The following is a 16,524-nucleotide window of genomic DNA, read 5'->3' as shown; positions in this document are numbered from 1 at the left end:
ATTCATGGCGTACTGACTGCCAGGCGTATACCACACTACTGCATTCATGTACAAACTTCATACAGGTACCCTATCAGCGACCTGAAACCAGTACTTGCACCTCTCCTCCAACATGCTAATCCCACCTTGTCGAAGCCCACTCGATGTGACCAGGAACTGTTTGCCGTCCTCAACATCTGGCACGCCAGATACAGTGGTATTGGTGACCTTGTGGGCGTTTGGGTCGCCGGTTTGGATGAAGGAAGCCATGGCGCCAGCATAACCTTGGTAGGTTAGAGCATCTGTCTGCTGGATTGAGCCGATTGTGTTCCACTAATTGAAGTCAGTACGCTGAGTCAATATGGTGTAGCGAGGTAGCAATGAACGTACGTATTGGACGTCACTCGCATGTTTTGCGGGCGAGATGGTATACTCAATCAACCATCCCTTCTTCGCCGTCTTCGATAACCAATATGAAGGACAAGCCAGTACGAGGTCCCGGTATAGCAAACCAGCGCGGATGTATGTTGTGTTCCAGCTGATTTCCTCCGCGGTCCCCGTTGCAGGATACATCGTCTTTACATTATCCAGATCCTGCTCCGTAAAGTCCGGTAGGAAGCCCCTCAGCCAGGCATCGAAAGAAGCAGCCGATGAGTTGAACCCATCGCTCCCCGTCTTGGCGTTTTGAAAACTAGGAGGAATGAAGTTTTCGCCTTCGTGCAGATTGTAGCTCGTCATAATCGTCTCAACGTTCAGTTTCCCTTTGCTAACGACGCTGCTGAGCGACTCTGTGAGAAACTTATCGTCGACTACTGGCCCATAGGTAAAAGACGCAGTGGTGTACTGCTGACTAGTACTCAACGCCAACGCGCTGTCCCTCAGCTTCTGTACATCCGCCTCTTTCAAACACTTGATCTCATCTGCCGCACCCGTACAGCCAACATCCTGCAACGTTCGCTGATACAGATCTTCCGCCCACTCGCTATCGTACCGGTACGTCTTGGGCCAGAAGGGACTACTGGCCATGGCCTTGGTGAACAATTTCTTCCCACGATTACCAGTAGCGATCGTCTGCGCAACAACACTACCACCTCCCGCCGATTGTCCCCAGATAGTAACATTCCGCTTATCGCCACCAAAGTAGTGAATATACTTCTGGATCCACTGCAGCGCAGCCTGCTGATCTAGTAATCCAGGGTTGAGGTCAACATCCGGGTGTTCTGCGATTTTTGAACCGGGTAGGAAACCAAAAACGTTGGTGCGGTAGTTCGAGTACACAACTACATAGTCGTTTCTGTCGTCGACGTCCAAGACCGGGTAGCCGGAAGGCGGGATTGTGAAGCTGGCACTTCCTCGGATGAACCCGCCGCCGTAAAACGTTAACAGCACGGGCCTGAGATCTTGCTTCTTCTTCTCCCAAGGTCGCGAGTAGACACCGAGGTACAAACAGTCTTCGGAGCCATTTACCGTGCGCTGCGGACACATGTCGAAAGCCTGATTGGTGTCATACGTGCCATTGGTGATGGGGAGCGGGGGTTGAGGGGCGCGGAACCGGTTCTCTCCCGCTGTGGATGCTGCAAAGGGGATTTTGCGGTAGTATGTTATGTTGTACTGGGACGAAGACGCGCCGCGAAAGGTGCCATAATCGAGCTTGACAACCGGGTTGGATGCATTCTGTTGTAAATATTGGGTTGGTGACGCGGAAACGGACGGGGCTCCTGCCAAAAAGACCAGGGCAGTAGACGCAGTGGAGAGTAGCATCGTAGCGAGCGTGTATCAACGAAACTCACGATCTTGGACGGCCGGTTACATGTACATATACTGAATCGGATACACTAACCTCCTTAATCCAACGGCCAGATTTAGCCTCTTCTCCATGTCTCCGCAGATTGCAGCATGCTCATTCCCGACCCCGGATTGCGGGGACACCCCAAAACCAGGATAGCATGGGCCAAGCATCAACAGCGAAGGTTCAATGAATCATGGGTTTCGGTATAACTTGCGCCGAGACTTTGCTAGGGAAGTGGGTTCTAGACATGTTCCGCATGACGCCGATCATGAGTTTTTCCGGAGAGGCTGGGGATGACTAGAACAAATTCGGTGTGGTGGAAATTTGCAACATTAAGCAATTGAACAGCATCACCACCGAGGCCTGATAACGGTGGCCTGGAAGGTTACGATAGTTTGAAGTGATGGAAGAATGTATTGTTTGTGCGACTGGTATCCCAAATGATGAATAACCCCTTTGCCTTAGACGCCTTCGTAAGTCATGAAACTAAGTCGTGAACATCATGAAGTCGATCATGGGACGCTATTTCCTTTCTCCCTTCCGCCCAGTCTTCTTCAACCTCGCTGCGAGATCCAGCATGCCATCAGCCCAAATCGACATGCTCTTTTCGTCTTTGATCTCGTTGCCACAAAAGTCGCGTAAGAACGCGCCCATCTTCTCCTCTCCATATTTCTCACCGTAGACAACCTCCGCCTTGATATCAACATCAGTCTCAACACCGTCCTTACTAAGACGAACGCCGACTTCAAAGGTAGCCCTAATTTTTGTCTGAAGCGTGGGTAGCAGCATGTTTGTGGAGATTGCCATGCGCTCATCCGAAAGGATTGATTCCTCGGTGATGTAGCTGTGCTCGAGCCATCGAACACCCTCAGCGACAGCAGTTGCAGTAGCCCATGTGCTCTTGATAAAAGAAAGGAGGGAGGAGATCCGCGTTTGCGATTGAGGAATGCCATGAAGATGTGCGCGGATGAGCTGGAGGAAAAAGCGCTTGCTTGTCGTCAAGGAGCGGGGATGCGGTGTCGCTGAATCGCCAATGTAGGCGAGCGATATAGATTCGTTGGGTGTGTTCTCGCCGGTGGCAAAAACAGATGGTACGAAGTAGAGCTCGAGGTCGTTCAAATGTGTCATTGTGATGCTAGTCGAAGAAGCAGAGGTGATGCTCCAGCCGTGAGCCTGCTCAAGCGCGGTAAGTTTGGCTAGTGTTGTTAGTAGAACTCTTGTGTGGAAATCAATTCTAACATACCTCTTAGACTGCTTACTTCGCTGGTTGACCAGCCCCGGCATTCTTCTCGCACGCGTTCCGCTGCTCTAATTTCTTCAATACATTCGACTTTACGATCCTTGGCTGCCTCTATGCGTGTCTCTTTGTCGACGAGCTCTTGTTGAAGTTGGGCAAGAAGCAGCTTCTTCTCTTCCAACTCGGCATCCGTAGCCGTGAGCTTCTCTCTTGTCTGCTCAAGCTCTTCCCGGTCGCAGCTATTGAGTTCATCATGACGCTGTTGTAGTTGCTTACACTCAACGGAAAGATGTTCCTTCTTCTCAACCAAAGGCGGGAGGGTATCGTCAAGGAGCTTTTCTTGTTTGTGAAGGGTGGACTCGTCGTGGTTGAAGCCATCCATGGTATGCAGGAGACCAGCTTTGAGATCGTGCAACAGCGTGCTTCGCCATGTATACCACTCTCCACGAGCCTCGAGGCGCGCGTTCGTCTTGAGGTTCTTGAACTGGTTGTCCATGACCTTACGCTGATCCGGGGGAGCAGTGAGGTACTCACTGAACAGTAATGGGTTCTCTTCTAGCACATTGTTTTCCAGAGTGCGAACGAAGTGGCGACCATCCGAGATGTACTTCTTCATCTCGTGGCACGCATGCTGATATAGTTCGTACTCAGGTAGCGTGCATGCACCAGCCACGACGTAGCGATCGAGAGACTCTTCTTTCTCCTCTATTTCCACGTCATGGAAGGCGGCAGGAGCTGCAGTATGGCGTCGCTTGGTCGTACTAAGATCCATGAAGCGGATCTTTGTCATGTCAAGAAAATCTTGTAACGAGATACGCTCGACGTCTGACAAGTCCTCTCCCACACCATTGTCGTCATTGTTCTCTTCCTCTGGTTCCGGATCCGCACCAAATGCAACGCGCTTCAACGGGCTCATGCTCTTTCTGGGAGTCGCCTTCTTGGGAGTCGGTGTTGGCTGTTTTTGAGGAGACTGGGACTTCTTTGGCGTCATCCCTCGCTTCACTGGTGATATCAAACTCTGCTTTCGGGGGGTGGATAACAGTTTGATGTTGTTGCTCAAGAGTGCGGTGCTCTTGAGAGTAGGTTCCTGGCGTGGTGCGTTCAAAGGACTGAACTGCACTGCAGACAAGGAGGAACGGCGTCGATTCAGGATTGTAGCTGCGATTGGGTCCTCTGGTATTGCCATAGGAGTCCTCTGTGGCGTTGGGTTTGTGGGCGTCGTAATAGCGTCCTTCTGTTTCAAGGCACTCAGCGGAGTGTGACGCACGAACGGCGATGGCTCAACCTCCTCAATATCCTTTTGCCTTACGATTTCTGGTGTTCCGGGGTCAAGGTTCGGATAGGACACCTCTCCCGATGCACTGGGTGTAATTTCATGTAGTGCTTGAGGCGCGCTTTCGGCTTCGGCTCCAAGCATGGAACTCCTTCGACCGGGTGATTTCTTTGGAGATTTGCGCGGAGCCGGCGTCTTCTTTGCTGAAACGGGTGTGGCCTCAGCGGGCGTTCCTGGCGTTGTTGCTGAACTGTTGGCACGCCTGATGCCTGGTCCAACAATCTTGGTAAACTCCATGGAAAGATCCTCGTCCTCGACCTCATCCTCCAGACCCTGCTCTTCTTGTTCTTCTTGTACTTCCTGCGCTTGTGGCTTGCCGTTCTTGATACTACCCACAGCCAGGGTGAAATCCATAGTCGCATCATCAACAACGCTCCCAACGCTGGCACGCCTGGCAGGCTCGGGCTGAGGCGCTTTCTTAATCGCTCCGATCGCCATCGTAAGGTCCATGGTTGCGTCTTCTTGATCGTGCTCTTCGGACTGTCGACGCTTTCGCAAACTGGTACGCCGACTCCCAGGGCGCTTCGCAGGGCTACCTTGGGAGTCATCCAGCAAAGAAACCCTCCTCTTAAGGCTTTTCCTCTTGTTCGCTGGTTTATACGATGCTGCCATTGCCTGTATACTCCCGAGTGGCATGGTAAGATCCATTGTCATGTCGTCGTCGATGTCCGAGTTTGCTACATCAGAATGCTGCTGTTCTTGCTGCTGCTGCTGCTCTTGCGGTTGTCGTGGTTGTGGTGGTGGCGGCGGTACGATGCGACCCACCGCACGCGTGATGTCCATGCTCATGTCGTCGTCCTCGTCGGCTACTGTGCGTGCTGGAGAGAAAAGAGGGCTTGCGTTCTCCTTGTCGTACTGTGCAACAAAGCTCTTCTTTGCCCAAGGCTTGAAAGATGCAGTAACCTCGTCTTGCGCAATTTCCATGGTCATGTCTCCATCATCATCATCATCATCATCGAAATCCAGCTTCTGAGTGCCTGCTAGGTTCGCAGCCTCGCGCAGTGCAGCGTCCAACCGAGCGCTGCTCAGGGACGAGTCCTCAACTTCTGGAGAAACACCGAGATTCTCTGTAGCATCATCAATATCCATATCTTCGGAGTCGCTGCTCTCGTTGTCATTTTCACCAGGCGAAGCATCATCCCCGCTTAGCGGGCTAGAGGAGTAGGCGTCGTCTGGGTTATTGAAGTTCATTGGTGGTATTCCTGAGCTTCGGCGGTTCTTCTTCTGGTGTTGGGCGCGCGCGCTTGCCGGTGACGAACCAGGTTCTGGCTGGGGCTCTTCGGCTTGTTCTGGTGGTGTAGACGGGGGTTCGGCAGGGTCTGATGGAGGGGCAGGCGATGCCGGTGTCGATGCTTGTGAGACGTTCGAGGCTCTGCGTGTCGCCTCCGAGGAGGCAGAAGAGGTGGTTGCATCGCGCATGTACTCGACTACGTCCCATGTGTGTAAAGTGGCTTCGGGGGCGAATGACACGCGCCGCCTTGCTGAATACCTGTCAGTGATGCCTCCAAGCTGTTTTTTCACGCTCCAAACACGTACCCAAAGACTTGCGACGGGCTTCGCGCCGCTTCTTCTCGTCCTCGTCATTTGAGGCTAGGATGGACTTGACGGCAGGGATGAAGGCAGACTATTTGGTCAGCAACATGCTATCTCATGATCGCATACATGGGACATACCTTTCTGCGATTGCCAGCCGTCTCTTTCAGTGGGGGTGCTTCCAACTCCCCTAGGCCTCCGGGACCGATACTCTTACTACGCGTCTTTTTCTTGGGCGACAGCGCTGATTTCTTCAGCGGTTGTGTAGAAGCCCTGAAAGAGCCATTCGCAATCAGACCGTCGGCGATGTTCTCTTTCCCCGCTTGCGCCATGGTGATGTCGTGATTCCGTTTGTGGTGGTGGTGTTCGGGACGGCAGCACTGATGTAAACATGGAAGGCGCCAACCCAAACATTGGGCACGAGGTCTGTGCACACATCGCCTGGTCCTGTGACCAGTGTTCCCCGCGTCGCGTCTCGTGTGGCATTGCACGGCATTGACGGCTGCGGGAACCAACAACCGTGTCTAGTCTATCTGTCTTATCAAAGTCTACCCAAACGCCTTGCTTCTGTATACACGAATGCACTGAAGCAGACTGGATCTAACCGCCCCACCCCCTAGAACGGCACATCCATATCCTCGACACTCTCCTCCTTCTCTGCTCCGCCCTCCTGTTCCTGCAGGACTTCTTTGATAAACCCAATCAAAGCATTGACGCTAGCCTTCTGCGTGCTCGGCAAGAAATGTCCGCCAGGATGATATACAATGTACTTCTCATCGCTGTGTTCACAAGCCTGGACCAAGGCCAAACTCCTTGCCTCCTCAACCACAACGTCCTGTGTGCCTAGAAAATGCAGCATCGGTGTGCTGATCTTAGGCTCATAGAACGCGTGATACGGGTTCTTTCCACGCGCCGCGAAACCACTATAACTGATCGCAAACTTCAGCGGCGGATGTATCGTTCCCTCAACATAGCCGGTGTCCTCTTCGAAGGACTCTGGAAACCTCATGCCGCCCTCTGGATAAAGTTTCTCAAAGGCAGCGCGACGGTTGGGTTCGAGTAAACTCGCGACCATGGCTGCTGCGGCACCGCCCTGTGAGAACCCCACGACACCGTCAAAGGGACCTTGTTCCTTCAACACCTTTGCGATATGAGCCAGACCTTGCTCTATGCCTTCGTATGTGTACGGTTCCCCTGAACCTTTCCTCCTCCACCACGCCCACGCATCAATCTCCTGCTCCTCTCCGTCTTTCCCGTCCTTACCTTCGCCATCTTTGCCCGTGCTACCCGCTAGGAACGATTCGTCGGCGGGTGTCAGCCGAATGGGCGCTGTAGGATACACAAGTTCTATGCCGCGGGGGAAAGCCTTTGATAGCGTCTTGCGCAAGGCACCCGTCTTGGCTTGGAACAGGGGCCCTGACTGTGTATAGCCGTGAAGCATCAGTATCTTTATGGGGCGGTTCGGGGGCGGAGCGGCGGCCATAGTGCGCCAGTGGGAACGGACACGGAAATTGGCGAGCGTGTATAGACGAGGGTCTGCGAGGGCGACGAAGTGGCGGAAGCGCATATACAATATGCGCTGATGAGTGGAGGTGCCGTATCGGAAAGCTAGCTTTGTGGAGAGTGATTCTGTAGGGTCTGGAGTTTTGGGATCTCCTTCGGAATGATGCCGAATCTCGGGATACCCGATTGCGTCATACTAGCCCGGTGGAGCCTTCCCTCTTCACCCCGTAGGCGTACAGAAAACAACACGGCATATTTTGGATGCCTAAAGCCAAACACAGTTTCATGAAATTAAAGTAGTATATTTGATCTTCACGCATGAATTGTGCACAGGAAGTACTCAGCGGACGCTCAAGCTACCTTGTCAGATACCGTAGAGGCGGCAAAGGACGCATTCCGCGCGCATGTCCTCAGTCTATGAGATTTGGTGAGCCAGATAACCTAGGTGTATTGTCGAAACCAGTGTCTTCCGTAACCTTCATATACTTCCCCCAGGGGTTTGTCGATTTCGAGGCCCTTGATGTCCGCGAGGCCGCAGAAGACGGTGTCACTGACCTCCTTGACCGTACGGAGCGGGGGACGAGAAAGTTGTTGACATCGTCGACTTCAACATTATCGGCATGAGAGACAGTAGAGCTCTTCTTGCCCTGAGTCTCTGTGTCGGTATCATCACAGACTGTGGAATGTTCACTGGAGTATACAGACGAGGCCGAGTACAACGAAGGTGAATGCGTGCCTGGATAAGGACTCACGGGAACCTCGGGATCTTTATCGTAGTGCCATTGCAGCGGCCGGTGTAATCTCCGGTGGTTGTTTTCTCTCATCAAGAACGAACGTTCAATAAGTGATTCGATGTCGCTCTAGAGGCTATCAGCGCCAGTCTTGCATCTACAAGCATCATGACTCCTTACATATGTCAGTCTGCCATCGAGGATATATATTCCCGCCTCATTGGTTTGAAATCCGAATCCCAGCTCTATCAGTGCGTACTCTTCGATCAAGGCTTTTTGGATGGTAATGGACTCGTTGTCTGAAGTTGTTGTTGAGGGCCGAAATTGCGGTTTATAGTCAGGGCTGAAAAAATAGGTATGAACGGGCTGACTACCTAGATAGTGAGTCTGTCCTTTTCCTAGACGATGTTAGTACATTGGTATTAGCAACTAGCGACTGGGCATTACTGGATATGCGAGTGTATGTTGGTCTCCACCCGGCTTGCTTCATAGTCAACAGAAGTTCACTTCCTAAGCTAAGCGCGGACGCCTCCCAGAAGATGGTGCTTCTCACAATCTGATCACCTGCATCGTCGTACTTGTACGGTACAAGCTGACCAAAGTCCAAGGGTTGTGGTTCTTCAGGATCTTCAAAAGCAGAGTTAATCCCAAGCGCAGCCAGCGACGTCTGTAACTCGGCCATCTTGTGGGAATGTCTGTCGGATTTGATGGGGAAGATGATCATCTGCTGAGATCTTGGATCCGAATCTAGAGTGTTTGCGTTGCCTAATGAAATACGCGAAGAGTGCAGAGACGCTGTTGAACTGCGGAAACTATCGTGGCGAGAGCGCCTCTGAGGCCAGTAATGGTCTGTTGTCCTGTTCGACCTCATATCCAAGCGTGCAAAGCTATCTTGGAGCGACGAATAAGACGAGGCCAAAGGAGAAGCTCGTTGGCTGGTCACGTATTCTGTCACGTCTACACTACGATTGCCTTCTGCAATGCGAGTACGACGTACTGGTCGATCGTTGTCTTGCTCCAACTTGTGCTGCTCTTGCAGCTCACGGACTAGATCTTCGAGCTGTTGTAATTGCAACTTGTGTCCGTCTTCACTCTTTTTCCTCTCTTGCGCTACCATTGCATCAGCTCGTTTCCGTGCTTCCTTCTCTGCTTCCAGCTTTTCAATACTCAGAGCGATCTGAGCTGCTTCTTTTGCTGACTGTGCCACTGCGATTTTTTCTTCTGCCAATGCTCTCACTTCTTGAGCTTGCTTTGCGGTCTTTTCTTCTATAGCCTTTCTTTCCTGCTCCCACGCGATTTCCATACGCCTTTGCTCTACTCCTTGATCCGCTACAAGGCTCTCAAGTCGCTGCATTCTTTCACCGTCTTTTTCATGGGCCTCTTGCAGTTGCTTGATATACACCTCAGTCGCTGTATTAGCTCGTTCTCGTTCGCTTTGTACCTCGCGCTCTTGCAATATCTGTGCCAGTTTCGAAAACGGTACGTGTTCATACTCGATTCGCGTGTCTTGATTGCGCTTTTCGAGTAGTTTCTCTACTGCAGCGAGAACAGCATTCTCTTTGGCTTCTATCTCGGGCGCCGCGGATCGTGTATCTACTGATTGAGCAAGGTTTGGTGGAGGTGGGGGTGGGGCAGTGGCTGGCGGAGGACTCGGAGGAGGGGATGAGTACGACCAGTATCGACCAGCTGATGCATACGCCTGTTTTGACGGCTCCTGATGGACCGGCGGGACTGGTGGCCTTTGTGCCGAGCCTTGCCAAGGTGACATAAATCCATAACTGACAGGTGGTGGGTGGTAACCAGGCGCAAAAGGACTGAAATAACCTGGGGTGGCTTTGTTGTAGTTGAAGTCATGATTCGGTGGGCTTGAAACCGAGTCCGTTTGGTCACTATGAATCGTATGAACTCTGGATGTAGGCCGAACTTCGGCGTCTACAGGCAGCGGTCTATCTGTGTGCCTCCTCTGTCTAGGTGGGCGGGGAGTGGGCCGGCTCGTCGATGGTGCTGCCTCCTGCCATTTCACATGTGACTCTCCGGCATTTCGCTTGGATCTACGGTCGGTGTAAGTTGGTGAATATCCACCCGTGTCCGCCCATAGGTCAAAATGATCGGAAGATTTTGTGTTCCGTCTACGAGCGCGTTGAACATTGCCACGGAAATTGTACGTCGGCAGATTGACACCGACGGTACTGTCTTCTTCGGCGCTCTGGAACTCTTCGTCATCGGATCTGATAGGCGCATTCTGCTGTTCCCACTGATCGAAAGATAGCTCGTCCTCTTTTCTTGCCTCTTCCACCATCCTCAGGACCCCTTCCCTCCAGTCATCGCCATCGTGGCGGGTTGAGCTAAGGCTTATTTGGTCGGGCGTGAGCGTCGTCCATGAAGAAAGTAGTCTGTCTACTACTAGCGCAGGCTCTGTCTGTCTGCTCCAAACAATCAAAGCTTTCTCATCTGAACCCGAAGATTGCTTGCTAGGCTGGAGGTTGGCTTCAGAAGACGACGAATAAGCGCTTCTCGCAGTTGTCTCCGCGCTTTCATCAGTGACAGATGCTTGATGGAGCCGACGTGGCCGCGGGTTCGGTCCTGGTGGAGGGTCTGCGTCATCTGAGCTAAACACAAAATGGTAGAGCCACGTAGCAGTGTCAAAAGACCCTTCTTTCCATACATCTATTTCTGCGGTAGTGTAGTGTCGTTTGGCAGCCTGGGAATTCTCTTCCTCTTGCTGCGCACTCTCAACTACTTGCCGGTTTGCCTGGACAGCACTTTCCACGATCTTACGGAACCGGTTGGACTTTGGGATGGTTCTGGCTTGGGCGTCAGGGTCCAGTTCGGAGTATCTGACGGTGTAAGCAACTCAACCCCTCTCACAGCAATCCAAGGTTGTAGATGGTGCTTACTCTGGTGGTCGAACAACCTCTTCCCTTGCAAGACGAACAACATTCAGTTCCAGGATTAGAGCGGTTTTGATGCCCTCGACTTTCTTCAGTAGACCCTTGGCCTTGGGCTTGTTTATCAACCACTTCAGACCTGCTAGTTTTTGAGGCGTATCTATGAGCTTTTTGATTTCCGCGTCTACTTGCTTGCACCGCAAAATGATTGCCTGTGTGTTTCTGAAGAGTGTAGGCTTGCACAAGGCCTGGTGAGCACGAATGATATCTGCGAGCGTTTGCAGACTCTCCGCCAGTAGGGATATCTCCTCCGCTGCCCTTGTTAAGTCAAGTGTCAGCTGAATACACGAAGAGGTTGCGCACCGATTTCTGCTATCTCTTGGGGCGCATTTTTGAGTGTTTGAACTACGCTGAAGAGAGCGAGCGAAAGTTGCGCTGCACTCGCGCCGACGGTAATAGCGGACGCGATGATGCTAAGGGGGTCTGCCATTTGAGAATGAACGATGCGAACGATGGTTCGGTGGATGCGGGGAGCGACGTGCTAGCTATGGAAAAAGGAACGTAGCCTTGTGGCTTACACAGCCTCTGCAATGCTCCTCTGCAGAATTACATAGCCTCGCGCCGCTCCGCTGCAGGCTGACGGCCACCAATTGGCTATTGTACCATGCAGATTACACCGTCCAGTGTTGATTGCGTTCAGATGTGGCGGCTGAACGTGCGGGGGCCAGAAAGTACTTCAAGCCGCGTACAATTATGCGGGTAGAGTGGCACAGTGGATATTCAGCGATAGCATACAGGCCCATGGGGATTGTGTGTGCGCGATAGATGCGCGTGTGGATTCTCAATCCATCTTCAGAACAAGAAGGGGTGAAAATGGAAGCAATATGGATGCTTCCAGGTCATCGGTCAACGATACAGTCGCGGTATGAGAGTACTGTAAAGGCATCGTACGGCTGTCGAGACTTGGTGTTTACTCGAGGTAGCTTAGCAGTCGTCTGATTTACCCCTGGATTCGGGTCAACTGGCTGATGACGGTTCGCATGTTTTGCCCAAGGGTTCCTAATATCTCCGTAGAGTTGCGCCATCTGGCGAGCAGCGCAATCAAATACTGGCTGGTCATCATGACAATGCGAGGTGTCTGAGTGGCTAGCGCGCCTCGGGTCTTGGCAGTGCGTTCATGTGTCCCAAAAGTTATCACCTCACGCCGACTGCCTGCTGAAGCCCAACCCCATGCCGCCATGAGCTTTCGACCAATATTGCCCCGGCCAATTGCGGTACGGGACGCGAACAAACTATGTCTGCGGTGTTGGCGGAGACTCGCAAAGGCGCCGCTGCAGTCGCGGAGCTCGATTTCTTCCTATCCGTCGCATAAAGAGAACGCCATAGCTGCGACGAAAGGCGGGAGTTCTTTTGTCAACGGGTACTTCCGGGCGAATCCGATATTGAAAGACACATTCTGGAAGTCACGAGTGGAGTTACACAGCTCCATACTGTCCATAAGGTCAGCGAGTGCGAAAGGGCAGCAAGCGGCCAAGGCAGAGGGCGTAACTGGCACAGAAGAGGTGTTACCACACAGGCGGCGGAAGAGAGCAAAAGAGCAGGCAGCGGAGGCCCCGGAGACGGCATATCCAATTCCACACGATGCATCCTCGAAGCTGGCACACATCTCCTCGAGCCTCCCGCAACAGTCACTCAAACGCATCTTGACTACCTACCTCTCGCTGTCGAAGCCCCGACTCTCCTTCCTCGTAGTCCTCACCGCGACGGCCGCATACTCGCTATACCCCGTGCCCGGCCTGCTTGCACCCGCAGCAACAGCCACCCCGTCCCTCTCGACCCTCACACTCTTCTTCCTCACATCCGGCACTGCGCTGTGTTCAGCATCTGCCAATGCCTTCAACATGATCATAGAACCCGCACACGATGCCAAGATGACCCGTACACGCAACCGACCACTCGTCCGGAAGCTCATCAGCCCACGAGGCGCCATCATCTTCGCCGTCGCATGTGGGGTGCTTGGCACTGGCGCCCTCTACTACGGCGTCAACCCCACGACCGCATTTCTCGGCGCTGCCAACATATTTCTGTATGCGGGCGTGTACACTCCGATGAAGCGCATGCATGTACTCAACACCTGGGTTGGTGCAATCGTCGGAGGCATCCCGCCGCTCATGGGCTGGACGGCTGCGGCAAGTCAATACGCCCATGACGGCACGTGGGAGGAGCTGTTGTTCGGAGAGGGCTCCGCTGGCGGATGGCTATGCGCTGCACTTCTATATGCATGGCAATTTCCCCACTTCAATGCATTGAGCTGGGCTATCCGTGAGGAGTACAAGAACGCGGGCTATCGTATGTTAGCTTGGGTGAACCCCGCAATGAACGGACGAGTCGCACTACGGTACTCTATCATGATGTTCCCCGTTTGTATCGGCTTGTCGTACTGCGGCGTAACTGACTGGAGCTACGTCGTAACGAGCAGCGTCATCAATGGCTGGATGACGCTCAAAGCTTGGCAATTCTGGAAGGCTGAGGGACAGAAGGGAACGGCAAGGGGTCTGTTCTGGGCGAGCATCTGGCACCTTCCCATAGTCATGGTCTTGGCCATGGCTCAGAAGAAGGGGTTAGGAGAGCGTATCTATCGGAGTATATTCGGGTACGCAGACATCGGCGAAGACGACCTGTACTATGAAGCTGGTGAGCTTGAAGAGGAGGAGCAGAAACAGTTAGCTGCTGTTGAGGGCAGGCGAGTCGCATGAACCAGGCGTGGTATAGATCCACGTTGCATACTGGCTCAGCGTGGCATTTGGTTCCGCCATTCCGCCATTCCGTTTTGCCTGTGGATGATTCGATCGACGGGTACGTGTTTCTATACCCCATTGTATTATACATCCTCAACATGCATCGGAATGACAGTGTTGAGTTTCACGAAGTCAAGCTAGTGCTTGTTGTTTTCCTCTCGCCAATCTGGATTCCTTTGAAGTCGGCCCATCTGTTCCGCCCCGATGCCTATGTTCATCACACCAACACATTCTTGGAGTAACTCATGTAATGTCGCCCCCGTCTGATACACCTGTGTCGTGTGTCTGGAATGTCAAGTTCTACGTACAGCAAGATCGTTACTCGTGGCGCGACTCTGTTGTAACTTTGGTAAGAGATACTTGTAATGTCTCTTTGAGGGCATTGCTGCAAGGCCGTTTCTACATTGGGAGACGTCGCATTATACGGCTCGCATCTAGACTGACGTCGGCAGTCGGATTACTTAACAAGCTCTTGGTAGCTTCGGCAATGAACCCACGGCTCTACGCGGGACCGCTCCTCATCCGATCTACACTGCTTACCCACAGCGTATATCTGCTCAACATCCATTGCCCTTTTCTTTCGAAGACTTCATAACCTCTTTCCTCTCCTATACATAACAACAACATCAACATAACATTATCTAAAGACCATGGCTACTACAACTACTACCCAAAGGATGCTCCACATGGTTGGAAACAAAGATATCGACGCTGAACGAAATGACCTTCCTACACAACTTTCGGACGACTTTTTGTCCAATTTCCCTAAACTTTCCAAAGAGCAGGCCGGTCACCTCCGCCATTTCCATAATCTGGCTTCTCAACCCGATGGCGAGTGGCACCATATGGGCGCACAGGACCCTGGTCAAGAGTGGGTCGATGCTTACCGCTATCAGTTGGCGACCATGACATATGCCGCCGGAAGTGCTCACTATCATCGTCTACCTGCTCTACGATCAGTTTTCAAAAACTTGTTAGAGCGACTCATTCACAAGATGCTACGGAGGGAAGTCTGGGGTTATTGGTATCTGACCAGCCAGAGCGGAAAGTTTGTGGATCCGGACTTGGTTGAAATGCGTAAACCCTGGGCGGATCCGAACAAGCAAGAGAACATCATGGTGGGTGCATGAAACATAGAGTTGGTTTTACCTGGTCTAACCTTCTTCTCTCCTAGTACTCTGGACATCTTCTCCTTATGGTCTCCTTACACGCAATGCTCTTCGACGACGACAAGTACAATCAACCAGAGGCGCTGACGTTTAATTGGGACCCGGTATTCTGGGGTTTCGGTCCAGAAAAGTTCACCTACACGCGTAGTTCCCTTCAGGAGGCTATCCTTACCCAAATGGAGCAGCACGGCTGGAAGGGCGTCTGCTGTGAGCCGAACAGCATTTTCGTTGTCTGTAATCAATTTCCGGTACGACTCCAGCCATCGAAGAGCCTGCGTAGGTTTGCTTACACTTTTTAGATCATTGCAATGCGGTACAACGATATTCGCGACGGAACGGCCGTGGTCGACAAGGTCCTGAAGAACTATACTGCAGCTTGGGATAAGCATGGTGGCTTTCTGCAGGATGACAAGTTTGTCATCAATTGGTATATGATCAGGCAAGATCGTATAGTCCCTGGAGATATCGCAACGACCGCTTGGTAAGCCGAGACGACGCATATAACATGATTTAACATCAGACTGCTGACAGTACGAAAGGACATCTGCATTCATGAACAGCTGGAACTCTAAGTCCGTCCACTCCCTCTTCCCTGAACAAGCTCTTGGCTTCTTTACAAATGATTCTGATGGAAGAGTAAATGTGAACAACGAGAAGGTCGCCAAAATTATCCGCAAGCTCGTCAAAAGTGAGGGGGCAGATCCGCGAGCTTGGAGCACTAAGGAAAGGGCACAGGACTTGGCAAAAGAACTTGAAGACGCGCCTAGTGCGCCGCTTACGCAACCAGTATATGGCTATGTTGCTCAGTGGGTGTCTGAAGTGGGAGACCCAGCCCTGAACGATGGTCTCATGCGTCATACAGACACGTTCCTTAACCCATCGTGGGAGAATGGCGGTCTCTTCTACCCACGCAATGACAGTCTGGCGGACGAACATGGGAATTGGAAGTTTGTAGACCCCTACACGGGCAATAGTGCTATTGCCTACGCGCGTCTCAACGTTCCAGACGGCCAGAAGAAGATGTGGGAGGAGCCATGGTCGAAGAAGCATTTCTCAAGCTTTCCGTTCGTCGATGAGATCAGTCTGGCTTCCGGCGTCGACTTCCTTAGGGGTACCTGGGATTCAGAAAAAGGAGCTTTTGTTGTTACCATGCGGACTTGGGATAATTCCACGAAGAGGTAAGTTGCGATGCCCATTGTATTCCATGAGTACATGACTGACGATATCAAGCGTCCGGCTCCTCGTCAGGAACTTGCCTGCTGGGCGGTATGGTATCTACCGCAACGGACATATTACAGAAGCGCAGGATGTGAACCATGACTCGCACACTGTGGAGGTAGCTGTTGAAGTGGGAGCGGAAGAGACGGATATCGTACTACTAAAATCAATTTCCTAGGCCTCGGTTATCATTAAGTCGGTTAGTAGACGTGAGAAGACATTGATGTTCACTCACAAGGTCGCGTCTGGTTCACGCGTGGTCGTGTCGCTGACTGGTGAGTGCCGACCAAGACCGCGTTATAACTGCCTCATCTGGCCTTGAATACACGCAACGTTCGTGGAAATA

At 52.3% G+C, this 16,524-nt stretch overlaps 6 protein-coding genes across 6 annotated transcripts; 2 read left to right on the top strand and 4 right to left on the bottom strand.

The window, feature by feature from the left end:
- Positions 1–30: 30 nt before the first annotated feature.
- ACET3X_004956 (uncharacterized protein) lies at positions 31–2,005 on the bottom strand. The gene is made up of 2 exons (XM_069451108.1): positions 370–2,005; positions 31–312 (listed from the first exon to the last, which is right to left on the bottom strand). Exons 1-2 carry the CDS (start codon positions 1,738–1,740, stop codon positions 58–60), a joined length of 1,626 nt encoding a protein of 541 aa, XP_069307000.1. The 5' UTR covers positions 1,741–2,005; the 3' UTR covers positions 31–57.
- A 158-nt stretch (positions 2,006–2,163) lies between these two features.
- On the bottom strand, positions 2,164–6,240 carry ACET3X_004955 (uncharacterized protein). The gene is made up of 4 exons (XM_069451107.1): positions 6,012–6,240; positions 5,875–5,962; positions 3,012–5,819; positions 2,164–2,964 (listed from the first exon to the last, which is right to left on the bottom strand). Exons 1-4 carry the CDS (start codon positions 6,201–6,203, stop codon positions 2,291–2,293), a joined length of 3,762 nt encoding a protein of 1,253 aa, XP_069306999.1. The 5' UTR covers positions 6,204–6,240; the 3' UTR covers positions 2,164–2,290.
- A 247-nt stretch (positions 6,241–6,487) lies between these two features.
- On the bottom strand, positions 6,488–7,354 carry ACET3X_004954 (uncharacterized protein; the record flags this gene model as incomplete). Its single annotated transcript, XM_069451105.1, has 1 exon — positions 6,488–7,354. The coding sequence occupies one exon, from the start codon at positions 7,352–7,354 to the stop codon at positions 6,488–6,490; it is 867 nt and encodes a 288-aa protein (XP_069306998.1).
- A 354-nt stretch (positions 7,355–7,708) lies between these two features.
- Positions 7,709–11,504, bottom strand: ACET3X_004953 (uncharacterized protein). The gene is made up of 5 exons (XM_069451104.1): positions 11,357–11,504; positions 11,003–11,306; positions 8,553–10,942; positions 8,286–8,503; positions 7,709–8,234 (listed from the first exon to the last, which is right to left on the bottom strand). Exons 1-5 carry the CDS (start codon positions 11,481–11,483, stop codon positions 7,785–7,787), a joined length of 3,489 nt encoding a protein of 1,162 aa, XP_069306997.1. The 5' UTR covers positions 11,484–11,504; the 3' UTR covers positions 7,709–7,784.
- Positions 11,505–12,894: 1,390 nt separating this feature from the next.
- Positions 12,895–13,749, top strand: ACET3X_004952 (uncharacterized protein; the record flags this gene model as incomplete). The annotated part of the gene is made up of 1 exon (XM_069451103.1): positions 12,895–13,749. The coding sequence occupies one exon, from the start codon at positions 12,895–12,897 to the stop codon at positions 13,747–13,749; it is 855 nt and encodes a 284-aa protein (XP_069306996.1).
- A 692-nt stretch (positions 13,750–14,441) lies between these two features.
- ACET3X_004951 (uncharacterized protein) lies at positions 14,442–16,356 on the top strand (the record flags this gene model as incomplete). Its single annotated transcript, XM_069451102.1, has 5 exons — positions 14,442–14,909; positions 14,966–15,208; positions 15,260–15,441; positions 15,500–16,138; positions 16,191–16,356. The coding sequence occupies 5 exons, from the start codon at positions 14,442–14,444 to the stop codon at positions 16,354–16,356; spliced, it is 1,698 nt and encodes a 565-aa protein (XP_069306995.1).
- Positions 16,357–16,524: the final 168 nt, after the last annotated feature.

This window comes from Alternaria dauci, chromosome 4 (genome assembly GCF_042100115.1).
Source record: "Alternaria dauci strain A2016 chromosome 4, whole genome shotgun sequence".
In the NCBI taxonomy this organism is placed as follows: domain Eukaryota; kingdom Fungi; phylum Ascomycota; class Dothideomycetes; order Pleosporales; family Pleosporaceae; genus Alternaria; species Alternaria dauci.
This window is presented reverse-complemented; position numbering and strand designations above follow the sequence as displayed.

What these genes read in the sequence shown, in the direction of transcription:
- ACET3X_004956 (XM_069451108.1), bottom strand. Translation starts at nt 1,740, where the DNA reads ATGCTACTCTCCACTGCGTCTACTGCCCTGGTCTTTTTGGCAGGAGCC. An exon ending in ATGCGAGTGACGTCCAATAC is followed by an intron (nt 313 to 369) that starts GTACGTTCATTG and finishes GACTTCAATTAG; the next exon opens with TGGAACACAATCGGCTCAAT.
- ACET3X_004955 (XM_069451107.1), bottom strand. Translation starts at nt 6,203, where the DNA reads ATGGCGCAAGCGGGGAAAGAGAACATCGCCGACGGTCTGATTGCGAAT. An exon ending in CGGCTGGCAATCGCAGAAAG is followed by an intron (nt 5,963 to 6,011) that starts GTATGTCCCATG and finishes CTGACCAAATAG; the next exon opens with TCTGCCTTCATCCCTGCCGT. An exon ending in CGAAGTAAGCAGTCTAAGAG is followed by an intron (nt 2,965 to 3,011) that starts GTATGTTAGAAT and finishes TAACAACACTAG; the next exon opens with CCAAACTTACCGCGCTTGAG.
- ACET3X_004953 (XM_069451104.1), bottom strand. Translation starts at nt 11,483, where the DNA reads ATGGCAGACCCCCTTAGCATCATCGCGTCCGCTATTACCGTCGGCGCG. An exon ending in GAGGTTGTTCGACCACCAGA is followed by an intron (nt 10,943 to 11,002) that starts GTAAGCACCATC and finishes TTACACCGTCAG; the next exon opens with ATACTCCGAACTGGACCCTG. An exon ending in AACATACACTCGCATATCCA is followed by an intron (nt 8,504 to 8,552) that starts GTAATGCCCAGT and finishes AACATCGTCTAG; the next exon opens with GAAAAGGACAGACTCACTAT.